This window comes from Rhamphochromis sp. 'chilingali' (genome assembly GCF_963969265.1).
Source record: "Rhamphochromis sp. 'chilingali' genome assembly, chromosome: 5".
Lineage (NCBI taxonomy): Eukaryota > Metazoa > Chordata > Actinopteri > Cichliformes > Cichlidae > Rhamphochromis > Rhamphochromis sp. 'chilingali'.
Window position 1 is genome coordinate 16,156,257 of NC_137932.1, and position 21,894 is coordinate 16,178,150.

A 21,894-nucleotide genomic window follows, 5' to 3' on the forward strand; every position below is an offset into this window, starting at 1 on the left:
TACTAATTTATCTGTAACACCAACCTGCCAGAGAGTCTGCAGATGGAAATGAGCCCAAGCCTATAATCTGGCATATTTACATTTGTTAAAATGTTCATTAATATGTATTGTCCCTCTTTCTAAATAAAAATAAATTAAATTAAATTCTATTAAAATGACCCTCATCCAGATCGCACTGCTTACAGGCATTTTCATAGCATAAAAAGATAGAGCTGGAGTCATTTAGATACCAGGGGAGGTACATTAAGTCTATATACTGTATAATTGAATGCAAAATTTGAACCAGGTGTGTGAATTTCTCCTATATTGGCTCCCTGTTAAATTCAGAATTAAATTCAAAATCCTGCTCCTCACAACGTCGTGAATCATCAGGCTCCATCTTTGTCTTTCCTGCTTCTTTAGTGCTCACAGTGAAATGAGTGTGTTCAGTTGTACGCCTGAAAGGGTGAGCATTCAACTGAGTTAAAGGAGTCTAACCATAGTAAAAGTATTTCCTTTGCAAACCCAGCATTTCATAAAGCTTTTGTATCAATATGTTTAAGTTCACAGGGTTGTTGGATTTGTAAATATATTCTGGCATATAAAAGATAAACATAAAGTAACAATAAAAATGCCCTGCAAAATGCTACCTAGCATTAGCACAACGTCACTACCTGTAGCTTGTGCAGAATAAAATAACATTATTAAACTTTTAATTTAATTATGCTAAATGTATATGGTGCATTTGAAATTGTGAAGTAGTTGATGACTGATTCAATTTCAATTGATTTCAATTATATTAGTTCAATAAGGATAAGGTTTATATGTACATGTGTATATGTGGCGGATTTTAATCTAAAAAAGGGGAGGGTAGGTAGGCCTCCCAGCACTCCTGTCTACTTTCTTCATCTCTGTATCCCATTTTTCTTCCCCCTTTTTTCTTTTCCTAACCTCTTCATTTAAATACTTTTTAAGACTCTGAGTCAAGTGCTTGTACTGCATTACTGGACTGTTCTGAACGTCTTAAATCCCCTTATTGATGAAGCAAACAGCGAAGTGAAGCTTTACAAAAGTAAAGACTTAACAAATGAGTTGGGGCAAACTAAACTGAATGAAAAACAAAAACAAACAACCCCCCCCCCCCCCCAGAATAAATAAACAAATAAAAAATCGAAAGCTATAATACCTCTGTTCGTCGATACTGTGTCTTGATAATGCTCTCTTGCCTTATTTTATATCCATAGCTTCCGTACTTTTGTACATTTAAGTGTGATTTTACTTGAGTGAGCTTGTCCACTCATCGAGCCTACAAGTCATCACTCAGGGCCAGTGTTGTCCATTAACCTGCCTGTGTGAGCATCAGAAACATGGCGGAAAGCGAGTTGAACGTTGACAGCCTCATCTCTAGATTACTGGAAGGTAGGTTAGCATTTGTGATCTAGCGTCTTTATGTAAATTTATTCGGGGAGGAGAAAAAGGCTATCTGGAGGTTCTTGTTTGTAACCAGGAACTTCACGACATGTTTCGAAAGCATTTCGCCATCGCATCCTTAGCTGTCTGTTTTTCATCGGCATCAAGCCTTAAGCTAACCGCCGCGTTAAAAAGCTACGGTAAACGTTCGACCCAAATAGTGTGGCATCACTCTATCTGTTCGTTATTGCTGGTTAATGCTAGTTTTGAGATTGTGTGGAAAATAAGAGTGATGTCAAATTGGCTTGCTGTTGCCCGATAGGGATAGTGAAAGCTAATTAAATTAAGTAGTCATATAAGTTGAGGGTTTAACAGCACCTCTTTTGTTGTAGTGGGTGCTGGTTAATATTTTTCTTATGTTGGGGAACGGGAAGAACTGTGAAATTTTATGGTTTCTTAGTAACACTAATTGTTCTCGTTCCCAAGGCAGGTAACTAAGTCGGCTACCTCTGCGGACACACCCCCTTTACGTAGGGGATCACTAAAGCCTGCACGGCTAATGAGCCTTTGCTAATTTAAACAGTAAACCAGTGTATTCCCTAGGCTGTACCTGGGGTGGGAATCAACTCAGTCCACTAGTACTGTTCTGAGGTATTAGTATTTCCCACAGTACCTGATACTTTTAAATAAAGCAATTCCATAACATTTAAGAAAACGAGAATCTTGAGTTATTAGTTGCTGTACAATGCATAATTTAAGAGCTAAAATAAATGAAATGTATCAATAAAAATGACGTATTCGATTGATTAAAAAAGTGTCTTAAATGAAAACAAAATAAACAAAACTTAAAATTTAATTGTATTTTTGGTCCAATTTCTAAAAGCTGAAAAAAAACCTGCGTATGATACCCAGAATTATAAAGTAGTTTAAATAAACCCCACATCCATCAGTGTAAGTAAAAGTGAAGTGAACTTCTTTTACCTTTCACCCTAATCTTTTCATTTGCTCATAACAATTCAGTATTATTTTTGTTGTTGCTTGCCTGAAACCAAATAAAGAATGGTATACGGAAAACAATAAATAATATCTGGTTAAACATCCTGCTTATTGGCAGATGCACTTTGTGGTTATGGAAAAACCAATGATATGCAAAATCATTGTTACTGTCTTTACACTTCAAAATTTATTAAATCCTTCAATTCCATCTACTTTAATGCATGTCATGAACTAATTTTGGATGTATTTGTTCTGCACATACTGAAATTTGTGCATTTAACATCTGCAGGAAGAATGATAGTATTTAACATTACTAGAACTCCACTGTAATTAAAAATCAGCATCATGCTAATTTATTACAAATCTTTATTGTTTTTAATCTGTGGTTACCATTATGGGTTTAATGTGCAACTTGTACCTACTGTCAGTTTTTCAATAACATTTGTGAGTAAGCTTTCAGCTTTGGCTAGCGCTACCACATTTCTAAACAACCTTGTTTTTTTTTCTTCATACATTAATCTGCCCTCTAGACTAGACCGCCTGCGCTCACTCACTCATAAACTTCCAACTGAGCCAACAAGCTGTTCATTCCTGATCTTGCCAGTTCATAACAACCCATGTTGACTGGAGTAAATGGCATATTTGGCCAGTAGCAAAGCAAAACTTGGTGATCAGATTTCTTTCATCTGTGGTGCAAATGTAAATAAAAGACAAAACTTGTGACTTGAACATACTATTTTTTTTTATTAATAGTTTTGTTTAATATAAATGTTTTGGGAATTGGTGATATGAATGAAATGTTTTTCTTTTTCTGTTTTAATCACAATAATGATATGTGTGTTACTTTTTACCTTGTAGTGCGAGGATGCCGTCCAGGGAAGATCGTACAGATGACAGAGGCTGAGGTGCGGGGGCTCTGCATCAAGTCCAGAGAGATTTTCCTCAGTCAGCCAATTCTTCTTGAACTTGAGGCTCCACTCAAAATCTGTGGTGAGAACCCACCTATATCCCCAGAGGGCATTTATATACATTGTTTTTATTTGTTCACTACATTTACAATGCTTATGGGTTGAATTGAGCAAAAATCCACTTGGATTTGTCTTATATGTTTTAAGTCCCTTCACAGCAAGACAGTCCACCCCACAATGCTGTTATTTTTGCTCCAGGTTAACCATATTTAGATTCACAGTAGTTCACTGTAGCACAGAAACTGCATTAGTGAAGATTATGAATAACTGCCTTATTGCCTCTGACACTGCACTTACCTGTGTGCTTGTCCTGCTTGATCTCAGTGCAGCATTTGATACAGTTGAGCTTAATATTTTACTACACATTTTATAAATATGTTTATAAATATGCCATTCTTTTTCAAATATATCTGTATAATCACATGAGATCAATAAACTGTAGGTAAAAATTTTAATTTCAGGTGATATCCATGGGCAGTACACAGACTTGTTAAGGCTATTCGAGTATGGAGGTTTTCCGCCAGAGGCCAACTATCTGTTCCTGGGAGATTACGTGGATAGAGGGAAGCAGTCATTAGAGACCATTTGCCTTCTTCTCGCTTACAAGATCAAATATCCAGAAAACTTCTTCTTGCTCAGAGGGAACCACGAGTGTGCCTCCATCAATCGCATCTACGGCTTCTATGACGAATGTAAGTTGAAAAATCAGTGCTTGCCTGCATCTGAATACTGTTAGATTTAAATTCTGTTAATTTAACTTGATGGTTACAGTTTCATAGATGTAAAGATTAGCTGCTTCTGTGGTTTGTATCGATACAAACTGAAGAACTATTTTCCTTTCTCTTTCTGTTATTCAATGGAAATAAGCACTATGGCAATAAATTATGTGTAAAAGACAAAAATGTTTGATCAACATTGGATTTAATCCTTAACATTCTCTAGTGCTTACTGCACTAGAGAATACAACTCATGATTATTAAAGTAATCTGATAATGATTAAACTTCAAAACACATATTGAATTTTCTGAAAGCTAAAAATGTGAAAAGTGAACATTTCTGGTTGTGAGATAACGGAGGTTTTCATGGATGTAAAATAACACACCTGAATTGGAAATTGTTTTTGGTTAAATTTTCCTCAGGCAAACGCAGGTTCAACATAAAGCTCTGGAAGACATTCACAGACTGTTTTAACTGTCTGCCCATTGCTGCGATTATTGATGAGAAGATTTTCTGCTGTCACGGAGGTTTGTGAAACATCTGTTATGTGGGAGGTAACAAAGTACGGCTGAATAATTTGTCTCCGTGAATTAAAAGTGTGCCTCTAAATAGGCAGTGAGTGATCATATAGAATTATTCCATTTATCATTCTTAGATATTTAAATGCATTTGAGGGCTCAGCTAGTAATATATCTTGTTACTATTGCATTAACTTAACATATTTTACTAACTACAGTAAATACTTGGTAATTCATGACATTAGTCAACTTTGTTTTTGTCATGTCTAAATTTTTTACTGATGCATGTAGTAAATACTGTCTTCTTTTGCTCAGGACTGTCACCTGATCTGCAGTCCATGGAACAAATCCGACGTATTATGAGACCCACTGATGTCCCAGACACAGGTCTGTGTTTAAGTTAATAGATTCATGAAGATCATCATATATATCTGTAGTCATTTCCCACTGTGTAAAATTATGAATACATTGCCACCTACTGCTTTAGCATGTAGACTGTATATAAAGGATGGACATAGCTTTGAGGTTTAAAGAGTAAAGCCATTGTCATAGTGCCTTAAGCCCCATCCAGATATGAAACGATTTGCTCATGGTGCCTTGCTTTGTAGCTGACAGATGCTCATTACAGGACATTTTAGGCTCTGGTTGTCTAGGTAACTCTCTTATGTTTTTACCACCCCCTTATGTCAGTCAGCACTTTCTTTGTTCCCACTCAGAGCTGTTTAGATCACTCACCTCAGAGATGAGGAAAAATGTAACTCAGGAGTGGTCCACTTCATGTCCTTAAGTTTTTTCATCTGTTGTCATTTGAAGCATCTGACTGTTAATGGCATTCCTGGATCTTTGCTTTCCATATCGCTGTTAGTTGTTCCATTTTGAACCCCCATTTAGACTGAATTTTTACAATGGCCAGTCAGGGTGACCATACCCATCACTTCTGGTAATTCCATCACATAGCCACGCCCATTTATGGTCACTGTCACGGTACACGTAGCTACCACCACATCAGCACTGATATATGAGAGGACAAGTCAAAACCAGAAATTTTAAAACCTTTTTTTTTTTTTTTTTTTTTACAAAAAGTGTCTTATTCCAGCTTCAGCAGCTGGAGGGCTGTGCTGCTCAAATCAACTAGTAATGTCAATTTGAGGTCGACTTTGCTGGATGGTACCATAAACACTTTTGTGATGAGGTTATGGTCTTGCTGACTAGTTTCAGTTATGTACGGTTTAGGGTGAGCCTGACTTGTGACTGACAAGTCTCTACTGTATCAGTGCATGGTGACAAGTTTGGATTTAAAACACCAAGATGTCGCTCAGAAACAAGTCTTCACAACAGTTTCACTAACCAACAGGTGAAATGCCAGTTTTTTAAACACACAATTACATGTAGAAGTTTACAAAAATAGGCACTTGTCGGTGGGTAACTGCTCAACTCGACTGCACTGCTGACCTAAATGTGCCACATTCCAGGCTTGCTGTGCGACCTGCTGTGGTCTGATCCAGACAAAGATGTCCAGGGCTGGGGTGAAAATGATCGGGGCGTCTCCTTCACCTTTGGGGCTGATGTGGTCAGCAAGTTCCTCAACCGCCACGACTTGGACCTCATCTGTCGAGCACATCAGGTAACACTCAAGCTACTTGATGACATACAACTGTATTAAAATGGCTCAGCTGATAATTAAACTTCCATTTGTTAATGAAAACAAGTTTGGTCAGTTTTAATTGAATTAAATCATTTTTATTTATTACAGCTCGAAAGTGAAAACAGAGCTGATCATTTTGTATGCAAAACATGTTCCCTAAATATTCTTGAATGACTTACAACCACCAAGTAGAAAGTATTTTTGGCTTACTGAGTGGAACATTAAGCTACCAAAACAATCTTTAAAAAAAAACAAGCCTTAAAAATAACTGAATTGAATTGATTACCAAAATAGGTGCCAGTTAATTTTCAGTCAGTCATCTTGTATTAATCCTGCCACACCACAGGTTGTTGAGGACGGTTATGAGTTCTTTGCAAAGCGGCAGCTGGTGACCCTGTTTTCTGCTCCCAATTACTGTGGGGAGTTTGACAATGCAGGCGGCATGATGAGCGTGGACGAATCACTCATGTGTTCTTTTCAGGTAGAGCGTGTTAATTTTGATGGCACATTAAATCTCCCTTAAATCCTCTGTAGGCTTATGTCAACACTGCTATCTGTTCTTTTCAGATCCTGAAGCCGTCAGAGAAAAAAGCTAAGTATCAGTATGGAGGGGTGAATTCAGGACGCCCTGTCACCCCACCTCGTACCACTCAGGCACCTAAAAAGAGGTGAGCAGCTGGCCCCGACTCTCCTGCTCCTCCTCTGGCTGGGCTTTGGCCCACATCCCTGCAGGCTGCCTCAAACACTCCAGCCTTCTCAGTCAGTTTATTCATGTGTAAATAAAAACTCAAAGAGAGGGTTTTTTGTTTTGCTTGTTCTGTGGGTATTTTTATGAATATGTGAGTGATTTTTCTTTTTTAATGCTACAGTATGTATTTACTCAGCTCATTCAGGAATATTAACACCAACCTTTTTTCGAAATGGGCGAGATGCTTCTTTGCCTTCAGATTTAAAAAAAAAAAAAAATCGTGGTTTTGTAAATGCATGCACGCTTGTGTGATTGAGATGAGCTCTTTGTTTAAGCAATGTGTAAAATCAGCACTCTCCTAGCCTACAGGTCCAAATAATTCCAGTCTCATCTCGATTCCCACTGTGTTATCTCAAGTATTACACTGGTTAAATCGTTAAACATTTTGGGAAATATGCTCCTTTGTGTTCCTGCAAACTATCAGGTAAGACTTCTCACCTGTTAAATATGGCTTTCATAGCTTAGCACAAGGGCCTGAAATCACTCTTCAGACTTCCCAGTATAAAACTTAAATTGACAGATCTCTTGTTAAGGACACATTGCATCTCAATACTTGTCACGCTTTCAAAAGTATGGATGTGCTCTCAAGGAATGGCTGTTTGTTGCATTAGTGCATTTCCCACCATCACGGGTGTTAGTTTGCAAAACAGATGTGCCATGAGCACAGATCCATTAATTAAGACACAAATTGTTGTGCTTCCAGTCTGAAAGTGCAAAAGACTCTGGAGACACTCAGGACTAACAATTTTAAGTTTTCCTAATTGATACTTTGAGGCTTTAGTTGTGCTTTTAGGTGTTGGTTTGGTTTAGGCAGCAAAAATATTTGGTTAGATTTAGGAAAAGATCATGGGTTGGGTTTAAACAGGTGTAAATGGTAAATGGCCTGTATTTATATAGCGCTTTACTAGTCCCTAAGGACCCCAAAGCGCTTTACATATCCAGTCATCCACCCATTCACACACACTGGCGATGGCAAGCTACATTGTAGCCACAGCCACCCTGGGGCGCACTGACAGAGGCGAGGCTGCCGGACACTGGCACCACCGGGCCCTCTGACCACCACCAGTAGGCAACGGGTGAAGTGTCTTGCCCAAGGACACAACGATCGAGACTGTCCAAGCCGGGGCTCGAACCGGCAACCTTCCAATTACAAGGCGAACTCCCAACTCTCGAGCCACGATCGCCCCAAATGTTGTAGCAAATGTTTTAAAGCAGCGCATGTGGGCACAAGAGGTACTTCCAACTGAAGTGCATTAAATTCAGTGCTGGGGTAAGTGTCAACAAAAAGGACAATTTGTGTTCACAATTAGTCGTTTGTCTACTCCTTCAGGTTTTGCAGTGAGACTGAGCTGCAGGGTAGCATGAGCAAAGTATCTACCAGGTCGATTGTTAGATTTAGCTCCTCGAGTACTATTTTGGTTTTTTTTTAGGTTTATTCACAAATTAAATTTGAATTTGATTGCAATCAAATTTGGACTACCTTCTTAAAATTCACATACTATATAAGTATGTACTGTACATGGTGTACAGCATTAAAGTTGACTCAAAGAACGCCTTTAAAATTAGTGTGGGTTTTTTTTTTTTTTGTTCGTCCAGATAAACCAAATATTGTTAACGTTCTTGTTAATATTATTGGGCTTTGGAGGTGCTGATATGTTGATTTTGTTGTATTTGATCTCTGCTAGTCATGCTAGACACTTGATTCCAGTCTTTATGCTAAGCTCTGTTAGCTGTACCTACAGTCCCAAACAACACAACAAACGAACCGTTAATCAATTCACCATGAATTTCACACTTAGCAGGTACGGCCAAAGCATATTTCCCATAATGTTGAATTTTATCTTTAAATGTGACAGCTAAGACTTTTCTTACGACTCAAGAATGTTTTCTTCCTATGGAGATGCCAATAAAATCCAGAGACTTTTATGATGTTAGTGCAATAAATATTGCTAGAAATTTTGCTGTATGCAAGCACAATTATGTGAGAGGGCTATTAAAGCCTCTTAATTTCAAAAAGATGCCAACTTGTGCTAAATCTTTAGTTGGGCATTTGTATAAAGCCGATGCTCCTCGTAGTGTTTCAAGTCCATTTTTCCACAACTCATACTGTACTGTGTACATTTTTAATCCCTCACATCACTGAACAAGCATTAGTGGGTGTTTCCATTGTTGGTATAAAATATCGATAAAGCAACATTGTAAATGGTTCCTTTTTTGCTTCTGAAGTAAAAATCCAGACATCATGGACCCACACCGCTCAGAGAGCACTTTGAGTGTGTGTCCTTTAGTCTGATAAATACAGTAAATGTGTAGAAAAGTAGACAGATGTGCCAGTGTGAAAAAAGAGAAAAAGGTAAGAAAATGAAGAACACGGCATCTTGTTAGATACAAGACGAGGTTTCAAATACAGGATTAACTAGTCGTTGTCAGTTTATTTTTAGTGTTCACAGCTCAGTTGTATGTTTGTTCTTCACAGCAGTGGGGTTTGACCATTGCCCTCTTTCACTGTCCAGAATGCATTTTCTGTTACTGTGTGTAAAAAGAGGGTAAAATGTATCAAGTCAAGATGCCTGCATTTTGTTTGTTGTTGGCATTGCATTACGTATAGACTGTTCCGACTTTGTGGTTACCGAATCAAGTACAGTACATCATTTCCAACTCACTAACCAACATTTAACCTTCAGATCTTGCCTTTTGCCTTGTAAATCTATTGGTCTTCAAGTTGAGAAACCGTATGTTAAGATGTTCTGAGATTTGTACAAGTTTGTTTCAAATGAGTGAAATAAATGGAAGTGCTGTTAAGCCTGCTTTAATACTTGTGTCTGATTCATTAAATTAGTGCAGATCATAGTGGTAGTTTGGTTAGTCTGCTGACACTCAGAAATCACGGTGATTTGTTTTAGGCACAGGAACACAGAATACCCTCAATACTGCTGTTACTAGTTACATTTAAAAATTAGATACACCAGTCAAATAATGTGGTTAATAAAAAAACAAAACAGTGATTTTACACTGTATGTTTTGACAACATAAAGACAGACCTCAGTCTGACTTGAGAGCTTGCAGCACTGACTGTGGTACTCTGCTGACGTAGTACTTGTGGTTACGGAGTGTAGCAAGAACCCCGGCAGAGTTCATGTGCTTTACACTAGCATCATAGCGGTATGCATTTCCATGCATATCAGTCAGTTTACCTGCATTAGAAAAAGAGATGATCAGGAAATATTTGGGAAACGATTTTAGAAAGTGGTTTAAACCCTAAAAAAAAAAAAACAGTGTCTATACATGACATTATGTTGCTATATGATTAAACGTTTTCACCTCCAACAGCATGCAGGATTGCTTCAGGAGCACAAGTGTCCCACTTCTTGCACCCTGGACTAGCAAAGACATAGGCAGAAGCTTTTCCTTCAACAAGCTGGATAATCTGCAGGTAGAGAAGCACGGACAGAAAAATGTACGTTCAGTCTCTCTGTGTAGAATTTATCTATGTACAGTGGGGCAAAAAAGTATTTAGTCAGCCACCGATTGTGCAAGTTTCCCCACTTAAAATGATGACAGAGGTCAGTAATTTGCACCAGAGGTACACTTCAACTGTGAGAGACAGAATGTGAAAAAAAAAAAAATCCATGAATCCACATGGTAGGATTTTGTAAAGAATTTATTCGTAAATCAGGGTGGAAAATAAGTATTTGGTCAATAACAAAAATACAACTCAATACTTTGTAACATAACCTTTGTTGGCAATAACAGAGGTCAAACGTTTACTATAGGTCTTTACCAGGGGCCTGTTCTTCGTACGTCGCTTACTACATCCAAGATCAAATGACACATCCAAGACCAAACCATCGCGCTAACCGTGAGCTCGCTAATCCGGTTCCCCGAACACACCTGCTGTTGACGATTAGTACAGCTGGACGCAGTAATGTGACATCACTGGGTGTCGTAAAAGGGGCTACGCATCGATAGTAGAAACATTGATCGGCAACCCGCTGATTGGTCGGCGAAAATGTCGAAGGCGCGCGCTCGGTATTTTCCGGCAGCAGAGCAAGAACTCATGAGTGAGGGATTTCAGGAGTTTCAGAGTTTAATGAAAACGCAAGAGAACACTGCAAAGGCTGCAAAAGCAAGGAGAGAGGGGCTGGCAGAAAGTTGCTGACAAATCAAACTCGTAGGTAATTTAATAATAATAATAATAATAATGGATTGGGTTTATATAGCGCTTTCCAAGGCACCCAAAGCGCTGTACGATACCACTATTCATTCACTCCCACATTCACACACTGGTGGAGGCAGCTACGGTTGTAGCCAGGCTGCCATATTGCGCCATCAGCCCCTCTGGCCAACACCAGTAGGCGGTAGGGTAGATCTATCATATGACACTATATTGTCCAATATCATATGGCATTATATTATATTATAATATGTTATATTATATCCCCTTTCACATTAGAGCCACAACAGGACCCACAAGAACATGGGAACAAGTAAAAGTGGAATACAGGAGTATTCTACAGAATGGTAATATTTATCTCTTAGATTGCTTTTCGTCTCTTGGCAAGGTAATACTGGCCTGTAATACTCTGTTAGTTTGTTCATAACAGCAACCAAGAAAAGGGCAGAGGAAAAAAAGACAGGTGGTGGTCCTGCACCCCCTCGTCAACAAGTTGGTTAAGTAAATAATACCCTCACGGGAATATCGATATCTCTCAATGAGCACACTGTCGCGCTGAGCTAAAGGATCCTGTCTATCCCGCAATATACGCTGAATTCTGAGGACTCTCCTTATCAATCTTGCACCTTCCGCAATGGGTTGGTCGCGTATACGGACAGGACATGGCTGCGACAGGCTTCCCAAATCCACCTTCACTTTTATAGCCGTGGTCTCTCATCTTGATTACACGAAGTAATTTACAATTACTACTCTGAAATATGAATTACATCTGTAATAATCACATACATGTAATAGAATGTTAATAGTACATTTCCCTTTTTTAGGAAATGACCTGTATGTATCTGTGTGACATCAATAAAAGGATCAAGTGCTGCATTATCTTTAGTTACATTGATGTTATTTATTTATGGTGAAACAGTGGTGGAATATCGCTGTTGCTTTCGTATAAATGAAGCGGACATACCTGCGTGGCCGCGATCTAATCCTGTTTACATAAAGTAAACCTGCTCCCGAGCAGGTTTACGCTTACGGCTCTGTTGCTATGACAGCAAGTCCCGGATGAGCTTCGGGGAACCGAACGATCCAGGATCACGCAAAATCGTCAACAATCTAATCCAGCTAACTTACTTAGCGAGGTACGAAGAACAGGCCCCAGGTTTGCACACACAGTAGCTGGTATTTTGGCCCATTCCTCCATGCAGATCTTCTCGAGAGCAGTGATGTTTTGGGGCTGTCGCCGAGCAACACGGACTTTCAACTCCCGCCACAGATTTTCTATGGAGTTGAGGTCTGGAGACTGGCTAGGCCACTCCAGGACTTTCAAATGCTTCTTACGGAGCCACTCCTTTGTTGCCCGGGCGGTGTGTTTTGGATCATTGTCATGTTGGAAGACCCAGCCTCGTTTCATCTTCAAAGTTCTCACTGATGGAAGGAGGTTTTGGCTCAAAATCTCACGATACATGGCCCCATTCATTCTGTCCTTAACACGGATCAGTCGTCCTGTCCCCTTGGCAGAAAAACAGCCCCATAGCATGATGTTTCCACCCCCATGCTTCACAGTAGGTATGGTGTTCTTGGGATGCAACTCACTATTCTTCTTCCTCCAAACACGACGAGTTGAGTTTATACCAAAAAGTTCTACTTTGGTTTCATCTGACCACATGACATTCTCCCAATCCTCTGCTGTATCATCCATGTGCTCTCTGGCAAACTTCAGACGGGCCTGGACATGCACTGGCTTCAGCAGCGGAACACGTCTGGCACTGCGGGATTTGATTCCTTGCCGTTGTAGTGTGTTACTGATGGTGACCTTTGTTACTTTGGTCCCAGCTCTCTGCAGGTCATTCACCAGGTCCCCCCGTGTGGTTCTGGGATCTTTGCTCACCGTTCTCATGATCATTTTGACCCCACGGGATGAGATCTTGCGTGGAGCCCCAGATCGAGGGAGATTATCAGTGGTCTTGTATGTCTTCCATTTTCTGATGATTGCTCCCACAGTTGATTTTTTCACACCAAGCTGCTTGCCTATTGTAGATTCACTCTTCCCAGTCTGGTGCAGGTCTACAATACTTTTCCTGGTGTCCTTCGAAAGCTCTTTGGTCTTGGCCATGGCGGAGTTTGGAGTCTGACTGTTTGAGGCTGTGGACAGGTGTCTTTTATACAGATGATGAGTTCAAACAGGTGCCATTCATACAGGTAACGAGTGGGGGACAGAAAAGCTTCTTACAGAGGACGTTACAGGTCTGTGAGAGCCAGAGATTTTCCTTGTTTGAGGTGACCAAATACTTATTTTCCACCCTAATTTACGAATAAATTCTTTACAAATCCTACCATGTGAATTCATGGATTTTTTTTTCACATTCTGTCTCTCACAGTTGAAGTGTACCTCTGGTGCAAATTACTGACCTCTGTCATCATTTTAAGTGGGGGAACTTGCACAATCGGTGGCTGACTAAATACTTTTTTGCCCCACTGTAACTAGACAAAAGCATTCACTTTTCCAAGTTTTAATTTTAATAATGTAAAAGAAAAATCTCACTGCTTCATAATTCATTGGTCACTAATGCAAAAAAGTGAGTTCAATTTGTTAGCACTTTTTTTTATATTGATTTACATCTTTCTTTTATTATTTATATAGTAACAACCTTCACCACCTTCATAATGGGGTGCTAAACTAAAGCAAAGAGCCTGCAACAATAGAGAGAAAACCACATTTACAACAATCTTCTATGAATGCTACTTTGCAATACTGGCAATCTTTTAATATAAAGAGAACGCCGGTTGGGGTGAGAGGAAAGAAGAGCAGAGAGAGCTGATAACCAATAAACTAAACAAAGCACAAACTCCAGGACGATACATAAAATAAAGCCATGGAGTAGTGGGATATAAATGCATGAAGGGTGCATTTGGTAGATTATGTGAGGTATGCCTGCAGACAAAGCCCTATGATAGCATAAGAAGAGCACAGGACCCTACTTTAACAGAACCTGTGGATTCAAAGCTTGTGATGGCACACGGGGAATCAATCAACTGACTGTTCATTCTATACGTGCAGTTTTTCTGTCTTGATGATCTCTGAAATTAAAGATAATGTTGATAAGTTTTAAAAAACCCTGCCCGAACAAGTACACAGAGTTGTTACCACTGTCAGAAGAAAATTTTAGATCCATCTTACCTTATTTCCAGCACCACCCACTCGTACAACTTCGTGAGGCTCCATGGCATCCACACAGTCTGTTACCAGCTTGTTGCTATGGGAACGGGTGGTGGTGACAATCCGTCTGTCACCTGGAACTTCCTGGAGCTGGAACCCAAAAGCGCCCAATCCCAGCATCCCCCACATGGTTCTTCCTAATTGTGTTCCTGCACCAAGCTGATGTTGAAAATGTCACAATTAACCTTACTCACTCAACTACTACAGACTGTTTCTGTTACATATATGTGCAGCTGCAAGAGTCCTACTGTGATATCATGCTTTTACATTCCCTAATGTGCACAACAATGAGACAAGCCCAGATATCAAACGGTGGAAAAGCAGGGGTTCAAGCAACTGGTTAAAAAGCTTAACGGAAGTGACGACATTCCAGGTAGAAAATATTTTTCAGTTTCAGTTTTATTGGGTGTCAATATCGTGCAGGTCCTGGAGAGTTACAAGGTTAGATTACTTTAGTTATTCTAAATTTAGAAGTTAAAAAGTTAATCATCATTAATATCATCATTGCAAATTTCATTGAACTATTGTGTTATAATTTTAAAGCTATATTGCTCACTCAGATGCTAAGCTGCTGGCCTATTGTTATAGCTTGCATGTAGATTTTTAATAAGCGAGCTATTCTATAATGCATCTCTAAGATGTACAATGCAATTCAGCAACTGAAGACTAAAATATGGCTCTAGTCAGCGTTTATCAGGAGAAGATGGGCCACAGCACAGCTGAGACTTCTAATTTTGCCTCTGAGAAGCCATCAAGCTCACCAGGTACAGCATGCTCAGTGGGTAAGAAAATCACATTATTTCCATCTCTGGTGACTCTTTCATCTGTGCAGCTTTTGTGCGCTGTTTTTAGTGCGTCTTGTGATGATTTTGTTGTGTACTATAAGGTGAATGATGTTTACAAAAAGTACTACAAAATAGCCGACACACTATATAGCAAAGCTGTTAGACAGTTTGAACACAGTTTTGATTTGGCTTGTACCTGGTAGTTGTAGAACGGCTGGTTGATCACGCCTGCGATGGCTTTGCCTCCATATGCAATCCCAATGAGCACTGTCACATTATCCAGGAGCCCTGAAGTCAGGAAGCAGCAGGATGTTAGCTGGAAGCCACTAAACGACATTACTGCACTTTCACTCATAAATATTTCTAGTGTGGCCATAATAATTAATATTCTGCAAGGCCCGGCTTAACCGTTGCCTTCCCATACAGAGAGCTGTGCTGTGAGGCTGAGGGGTGTCCAACCCTTTGTGTGGTGCCTGGGCCACAGCTTGGAAATGGAAACACCTCGATGCTAGGGTCAGCAGAAAGACAGCGGACAGGTGGATAAGCAGGAGCAGGGATGAACAAAGAAGAGGCAAAAAAAGTAGCAGTGAAGTTCTGAGAGCTGAGAACCAGAAAGCAACCAAGCAGGCTTGTGCACAGAGAGCTTTATGCAGCTGAATACACAGAGATGGGAGGAGATTTTTAAGACATGCTTCAGAAGAGCATACCTTCAGTATATTCCTTTGTGCCATCAAGAGGATCTACCCACACAACTATCTGAAATTCAGATAGACACATTCAGAACAAGTACGTATACACCGTAGGAGGTAAACAGTGTCCAAGCAACAACTGTACAACACTGATTTGTAATAGCAGAAAATACTTTTTTATTCAGGTGCTAAACCTCTGAAACTAAACCCACATGTGATTACCTCTTCTTCTTTCAGCTGGCTGTACTCAGGTGGACAACTTCTCTGAAGAATTTCCTCTGACTGGCCAGTCTCAATTAGATCTTCCTGTATCACTTCAGAAGGAAGATCCTGAACAAAGTATATAAATATTCATGAGCTTTGTCATAATACGAGGATGTTTCTAGGTCTAGGTATCCACAGCAAATAATTTGGCTAAATATTGTTGACACTTACCTCCTCTCCAATTATGGTGATTTTGGGGAAACGTTTGGACAGTGAAGCACAAATGCTCTGCTGTGCTAGTCTGTCTGCCAGTGTTTGCAGATCATTAGCGCCTGTCTGTGCAAAAGTAGAAACAGAAATGTTAAACTTATATGTTTAACCATGAGTGCAGCTAGTGTTGTTAAACCACAAAATGCACATAGTGGGGTCATACCTTTTCCACAATACCAAGTTCTCCACTGTGAAGGACCTTCCGTACAATGGTCCCAGCCTTTTCAGCCACAGCATAGGCTGAGGCCACCAGTCGCATAACAACAGCAGGACTTCCAGCCATTGCTTTCTGGTTGGTGTAGGGCAGAAGAAAGTAAAACTCATAAAACTAGGAGTGATTTTGTTCATTATGCCAATCTGCTATAGCCAGGTTTAAAAACTCAAATGCATAGTACTCCAGTTGATAAATATAATATCTTAAATAAAAGATAACAATGATGACCCTTAAAATTAACAAAAAAATAATTCCTTTTTGGATTTATTCCTTAAAAAATAGCTGAAAAATACCAAATACTCTGGATAAGCAAATAGCTTTTACAATCCCCCAGTTAAATTAAAAGAATACATAGGATACTGCAGCTACAAGAGTTAATGACGAAGTTAAGCTGATCACAACACACTAATATCAGAAAAATAATAGTAGCTTCTTTTTGTTGTACATTTTTCTTATCTTAATGTACATCAAAAAAAATATTTTTAGGTTATTTTAATAAGATTTACACATTCAAATGAAAATATTTAGCTTAAGGCAGTTGTCCCATTAATTCACAACAACACTAGTGCCATCATCTGCCAATATTTTTTAGCAAAGTGCTACAAGTTGAAAATGTCACTTTAATGTGATATAGATAGATAGATAGATAGATAGATAGATAGATAGATAGATAGATAGATAGATAGATAGATATACATACACACACAGGTCAGACTGGTCTAAAAACAACTACTCAAGCAGGTCTTTCCACTCTCCACTCCCTATAATGCTAAAGGATGTGGATATCCCGAATATGGTCATCTGTGGCATAGGTTATGCTGTGGGTGCAGCAGCTGATTAATTGACTAATCATTCAGCTGTACTTTACTGTGTAAATCAATAATTTCTAGTATACCTTGTACTCATATGCATAAATTTGTAAAGTAATTAAACTGTTACACAAACATAAACATTACTCGCTGAAATATAGTGCAGTACAGGTATAAGGTCTCACAAATAGACAAGACTAAAGTTTAAGTATGTTAAGATTGCATTTTAGTAAGTACAGTACTAAATGTACTTAATAACAGCCTAACATTGATAGTTTAAAACTCAGTGAATGCCGTCTTTCGATAACCAGCTTCGTAGCTTAAATATTAAGTAGTTAACTTTGCATTTTAGAGTGATTAGTTTAGCTAAGTAACTAAAAGTCGGGTGTAAACGGAATTCTAAGTAAGCTCGTGCAGTTAAGGCTAATTAGCCACCATGCTATAGCTCAAAGCTAGGTGACTAAAAATCTAAAATGAAGAATATTAAAAAATATATCCTCTTAACTTTGATGAGTACTTACTGATGCTAACGCTGTGCAATAGCCAGTTTTCCTGGACTGCACCTGGAGATTGTGAAGAAGGGAGATGCAGGAAGTGGTAGACCTTTTATCCCCACAAGATATGTACCCCCTCGCCCAAAAGACAAACTCTCAGCAACGTTTCAGAATGAACCCGTCAACAAATAATAAGAACGCCGACACGGATTAAAATACAGCGATTATCTCTCATATATGAATGTGTTTAAGTAATTCGAATTTGTATTACGCAAAACAACGTTAAATTTTGCTTAAAACTGGTCTAATCACAATGTAAAACCGTTACGGAAGTACCGGAATGTGGAGGTGACCCATTTCGCTTTTGCTCATGAAACACGTTTTCTCTGTAATGACAGATGTGACGGGTCAAAGTGCCCGCCGGTTTCGTCGAAGGGGAGGAAAGGAAGGACAGCCGTACAGTTTTTTGTTTAAATTTTATTTAACATTCAGTTTTCTTGACCGTAATTCTGTTTTCAGTGAGAAAGCTGTGTTTTGCATTTTAGAACTCCACTTCGTGAATCGCAAACACAATTTGTTATCGGACATCTGTACTTTTTTTTCCCTCCTTCTAATTTTCTGTCATATGCAGCATTACAGTAGTGGATGTTCATGTGTCTGCACAAATAATCATTGAGAACCAAAAGCTGCTGCTTTAAATGCAGGGTTTCAGCACTTGTTGTACACTTGACCCTGTGTGATATCAATAAGACCACATACTTGGTCATCTCTAGTGAGTGCCCACATGCTTTTTCAATCATCTGTTTGACAGGAGCAACCAATCAGCAGTAAGGTCGCTTAAAGGCCTAGAATACAACAGATTATTTTGAGCTACTCTAGTAGCTAAAGAAAAAACACAAAGATGTAAAGTTAAGAAATTAAGATGTAAACCTAAAATAAAATAAAATAGCCATTTACTGAGTTAAATTAAAAGCAGTTCATTTGACTCAGTAGAGGCTGTTTTTTTTTTTTCTTTAATCCTCAATATGGCTTCTGTATTTTCAAATAAACTCACATTGATCAGAGAATTAGGAGTACATCCATGTTTAAATGAAAAAAAAAACTTGTATTACAGACATGCCAACCCACCATCATGATTTAGCCATTATATATGACTGATGTACACTATCAAAATAGTTTACAGTAGAAACAGAAATAAAACTTTTGGCTGACCAGTTACATTTTAATGTGGCATACAGAAGCAGCAACTAAAAAAATGGGAGAAAAGTTAACATTTTTCAGATGAAAATTTAAATATTTGATGTCAATGTGCATATCACAGGCAAGTCATCTGTTTGCCAGAGGTCTGTAGCCCATCTCTCCCTCTAGCTGCTCTGCGGTTAGAGCACCCAGCAGAGGTTGACAGTCTGGATTGAACACTGAATAAGCACTCAGTTCACCAGGCTTGCGCGGCGCTGGGCTCCGGAGTCCTTCATAGAGCCAGTAGAAGAGAGAGATGACAAAAAAGGGGAGACCAAACTCCAGTTCGGCAAACAGACCCAGCAGAACCAGCCATAGCAGCACTTTTAGTAAAGTGATGTTAGAAATGACAAACTGTCGGGAAGCCAGCCACTTTCCCAGAGCGCTATCCAGCAGCCAGTCTCCACGATCCTATAATGAATACACAACAGAAAAAGAAGAAGAGAAGAATAAAAACATGTGATGCTACAAATACACCAAACTGGATAAAATAAATAAACAATAGGATGTCAGTTTTCTTAGAAACAAATTGTACATGACTTAGTGGGGATTAAATGAACATATACAGTACAGTGAGTATTCCTTGGCTGCTGAGAAAAAATATGAGCTTACAAAAAATAGCTTGGATCTCCAAATCAATACATCGCAATCAATACAGCTACTTTATTATTTTTCCCACAAAGGCATTTATTTCTAATCTTTAGAGAGAATGGTTCAAAAAAGAAAAAATATCCAGTGGGTAGCAGTTCTCTTGTAGATAATCCCATCAAAAGCCAACACTTTTTTGGCAACAGTAACTCAACCAATCGTTACAACCAAGGTACCCAGAAGTGCATACCTTTATGACCACAGTTTACCTATCTTCTAATGGCTCTATCCAGCAGGGTAACATGTCAAAACCACAAATCATCTCAAACTGGTTTGTTAACAAGACAATGAGTTCACTGTCCTCGAATGGCCTCCACAGTTATGAGACCTCAATCCAATAGAGCACCTCTGCGATTTTGTTTGTTTCCAGCAACTTGTTAAATCTATCCCACAAATAATATAGGCAGTTCTGGTGGCTAAAGGAGGTCCAACCTGATTTCAAACGAAATACCAGAAGGTGTATTCTGGTACTTGACAAAAAAAGGACTGCTTATTTTACACTGTTGTAAATACTGTTGGCCTATAATCTGTCAAAAGTATCTAAAACATATCTTTTTGTGAATTATATCAAGTCATTTTGAGTAAAAAACAAAGCAAAACAAAACACCCCAATAACATTAGAAGATATTTTAAATGGCCAATGTAGAAAACAGGGTAGGTGAAATAACGTCATGGAAATACCTTCAATTCATTTTCTTTATTTAACTCTTTATTTTATATGTAAACCCTTCGTAAATCCTGTTGACTACAGCCTATTTACCAGTGTGGGCAAATATATTAGATATGAAAAAATAGAAACGATGGAAATCACTTTTAGCAGGTGTAACTAATGATGTGGTCTGTGCGTTTGTTTACTGTTATATTTGATGGTTTACTTTGTCATTGTTCGTGAGTGTGCTTTTTTAAATTATTGCCAATCCGGTTGTTCAGTCTGACGTCACTAGCCGTGTCTGGGTCTAAACTCCGCTGCAGGTCCATATATCAAACAATCACTATGGCATTACTGAGAGTTGAAAAACTGTCTAAAGTCTTTCATCTTTAATAAAATGATCAGCGTTCTGCTCTACCAGGTGTAACAATTGAGTTTAACATCCAGGCATCCATGAAAACGGAATTTATGACATTTAACGGAGTTAGAAGTTAGCAGGGAGTTAGCTCGCTAGCTTCTATCTAAATACAATATAGCATGTCCTGACTGCGGGATTTTGGAAACAAATTAAAACGTACAGCTCTGCTATCACTTCCAGCATAAATGAAGACAGAAAACTAAATAGCAGTGACGTTTGTAGGGTTACTGAAGTTGGGCTAGCTGGTATATAATGATTTGCTACGTGACCGCTAGCGACACAGCTATGTTAGCATAATATAAACAAGCTAACTTTTTTTCCACTCGATAAAAGTTAATGTGAGTGTTCTCGGTGGTCAGGAACAAATGTAATTGCATGGCAGGATGCTGTAAAAGGACCAAACTTCAGCCAGGAGAACAACTGAGATAATCCATCCACAATACGAGGTTAGTCATTCATATACTGCTGCATGGGCTGGGCTGTAGTTACATCCTAAGGTTTTAAAAACTGAGCTTAAATAAATGATTAGCGGTAATAAAAGCCGAGGGATGTCAACAGTGGTCGCTGACTGTTTTAGGAGCTTTTTGAGATCAAATAGAAGAAAATACATAACATTAAACATGTTAACAACACAAAAGCCATATTAAACGCAGACTACTTTAGACCCGGAAGTAGGATTCGTCGCGTCATCACTGAACAACCGGATTGTAAAACAATACTATTAGTGCAAAGCAGACGAAGCACTCTATTTATCACGCACAGTCCGATCTTTAAAATAACAAGCTAAATCGGGAAGTTCATGAGCTTCCCGATTGAAATTATCTCTTACGCTGCTTTGAGAGCCGTCGGTCGCAGTCTGGTTGTTTCGTGCCCTGTCTTCAGGCTGCAGACTGTCAGCTGTGGGTGTTTTATCACACTGAGCAGCGGTGTCTGCTGCTGTCTCCCCTCTGGATTGTGAACCAGTAGTCTCACTCTTCTGAGCAGCTTTTTCAGCCTGTCGTCTGGCTCTGAACTCTGCCAGCTTTTGCTCCATGGATAATTAAGAACCGACAGCAACTCATTCACAACTTCTATAAGCTTACGTTAAAGTTATAAGCCCTTCGAAG

At 39.0% G+C, this 21,894-nt stretch overlaps 3 protein-coding genes across 4 annotated transcripts; 1 reads left to right on the forward strand and 2 right to left on the reverse strand.

Moving 5' to 3' along the window:
• The first annotated feature begins 1,288 nt into the window (after positions 1–1,288).
• On the forward strand, positions 1,289–6,930 carry LOC308396971 (serine/threonine-protein phosphatase PP1-beta catalytic subunit-like). The gene is made up of 8 exons (XM_080882641.1): positions 1,289–1,398; positions 3,244–3,375; positions 3,815–4,045; positions 4,493–4,597; positions 4,904–4,975; positions 6,061–6,212; positions 6,580–6,714; positions 6,801–6,930. Exons 1-8 carry the CDS (start codon positions 1,347–1,349, stop codon positions 6,903–6,905), a joined length of 984 nt encoding a protein of 327 aa, XP_080738767.1. The 5' UTR covers positions 1,289–1,346; the 3' UTR covers positions 6,906–6,930.
• Positions 6,179–18,181, reverse strand: bpnt1 (bisphosphate nucleotidase 1). 2 transcript variants are annotated; one of them, XM_080882643.1, is made up of 10 exons: positions 17,862–18,181; positions 16,481–16,606; positions 16,279–16,383; positions 16,066–16,173; positions 15,862–15,910; positions 15,351–15,442; positions 14,331–14,528; positions 10,303–10,408; positions 10,023–10,175; positions 6,179–6,196 (listed from the first exon to the last, which is right to left on the reverse strand). In XM_080882643.1, exons 2-9 carry the CDS (start codon positions 16,598–16,600, stop codon positions 10,024–10,026), a joined length of 930 nt encoding a protein of 309 aa, XP_080738769.1. In that variant the 5' UTR covers positions 16,601–16,606; positions 17,862–18,181; the 3' UTR covers positions 6,179–6,196; position 10,023. The 2 variants fall into 2 exon arrangements, with proteins under 2 accessions (XP_080738769.1, XP_080738768.1); XM_080882642.1 differs by lacking the exon at positions 6,179–6,196 and adding an exon at positions 6,763–9,510.
• A 126-nt stretch (positions 18,182–18,307) lies between these two features.
• saysd1 (SAYSVFN motif domain containing 1) lies at positions 18,308–21,821 on the reverse strand (the record flags this gene model as incomplete). The annotated part of the gene is made up of 2 exons (XM_080883687.1): positions 18,308–19,484; positions 21,618–21,821. 2 exons carry the CDS (start codon positions 21,819–21,821, stop codon positions 19,161–19,163), a joined length of 528 nt encoding a protein of 175 aa, XP_080739813.1. The 3' UTR covers positions 18,308–19,160.
• Positions 21,822–21,894: the final 73 nt, after the last annotated feature.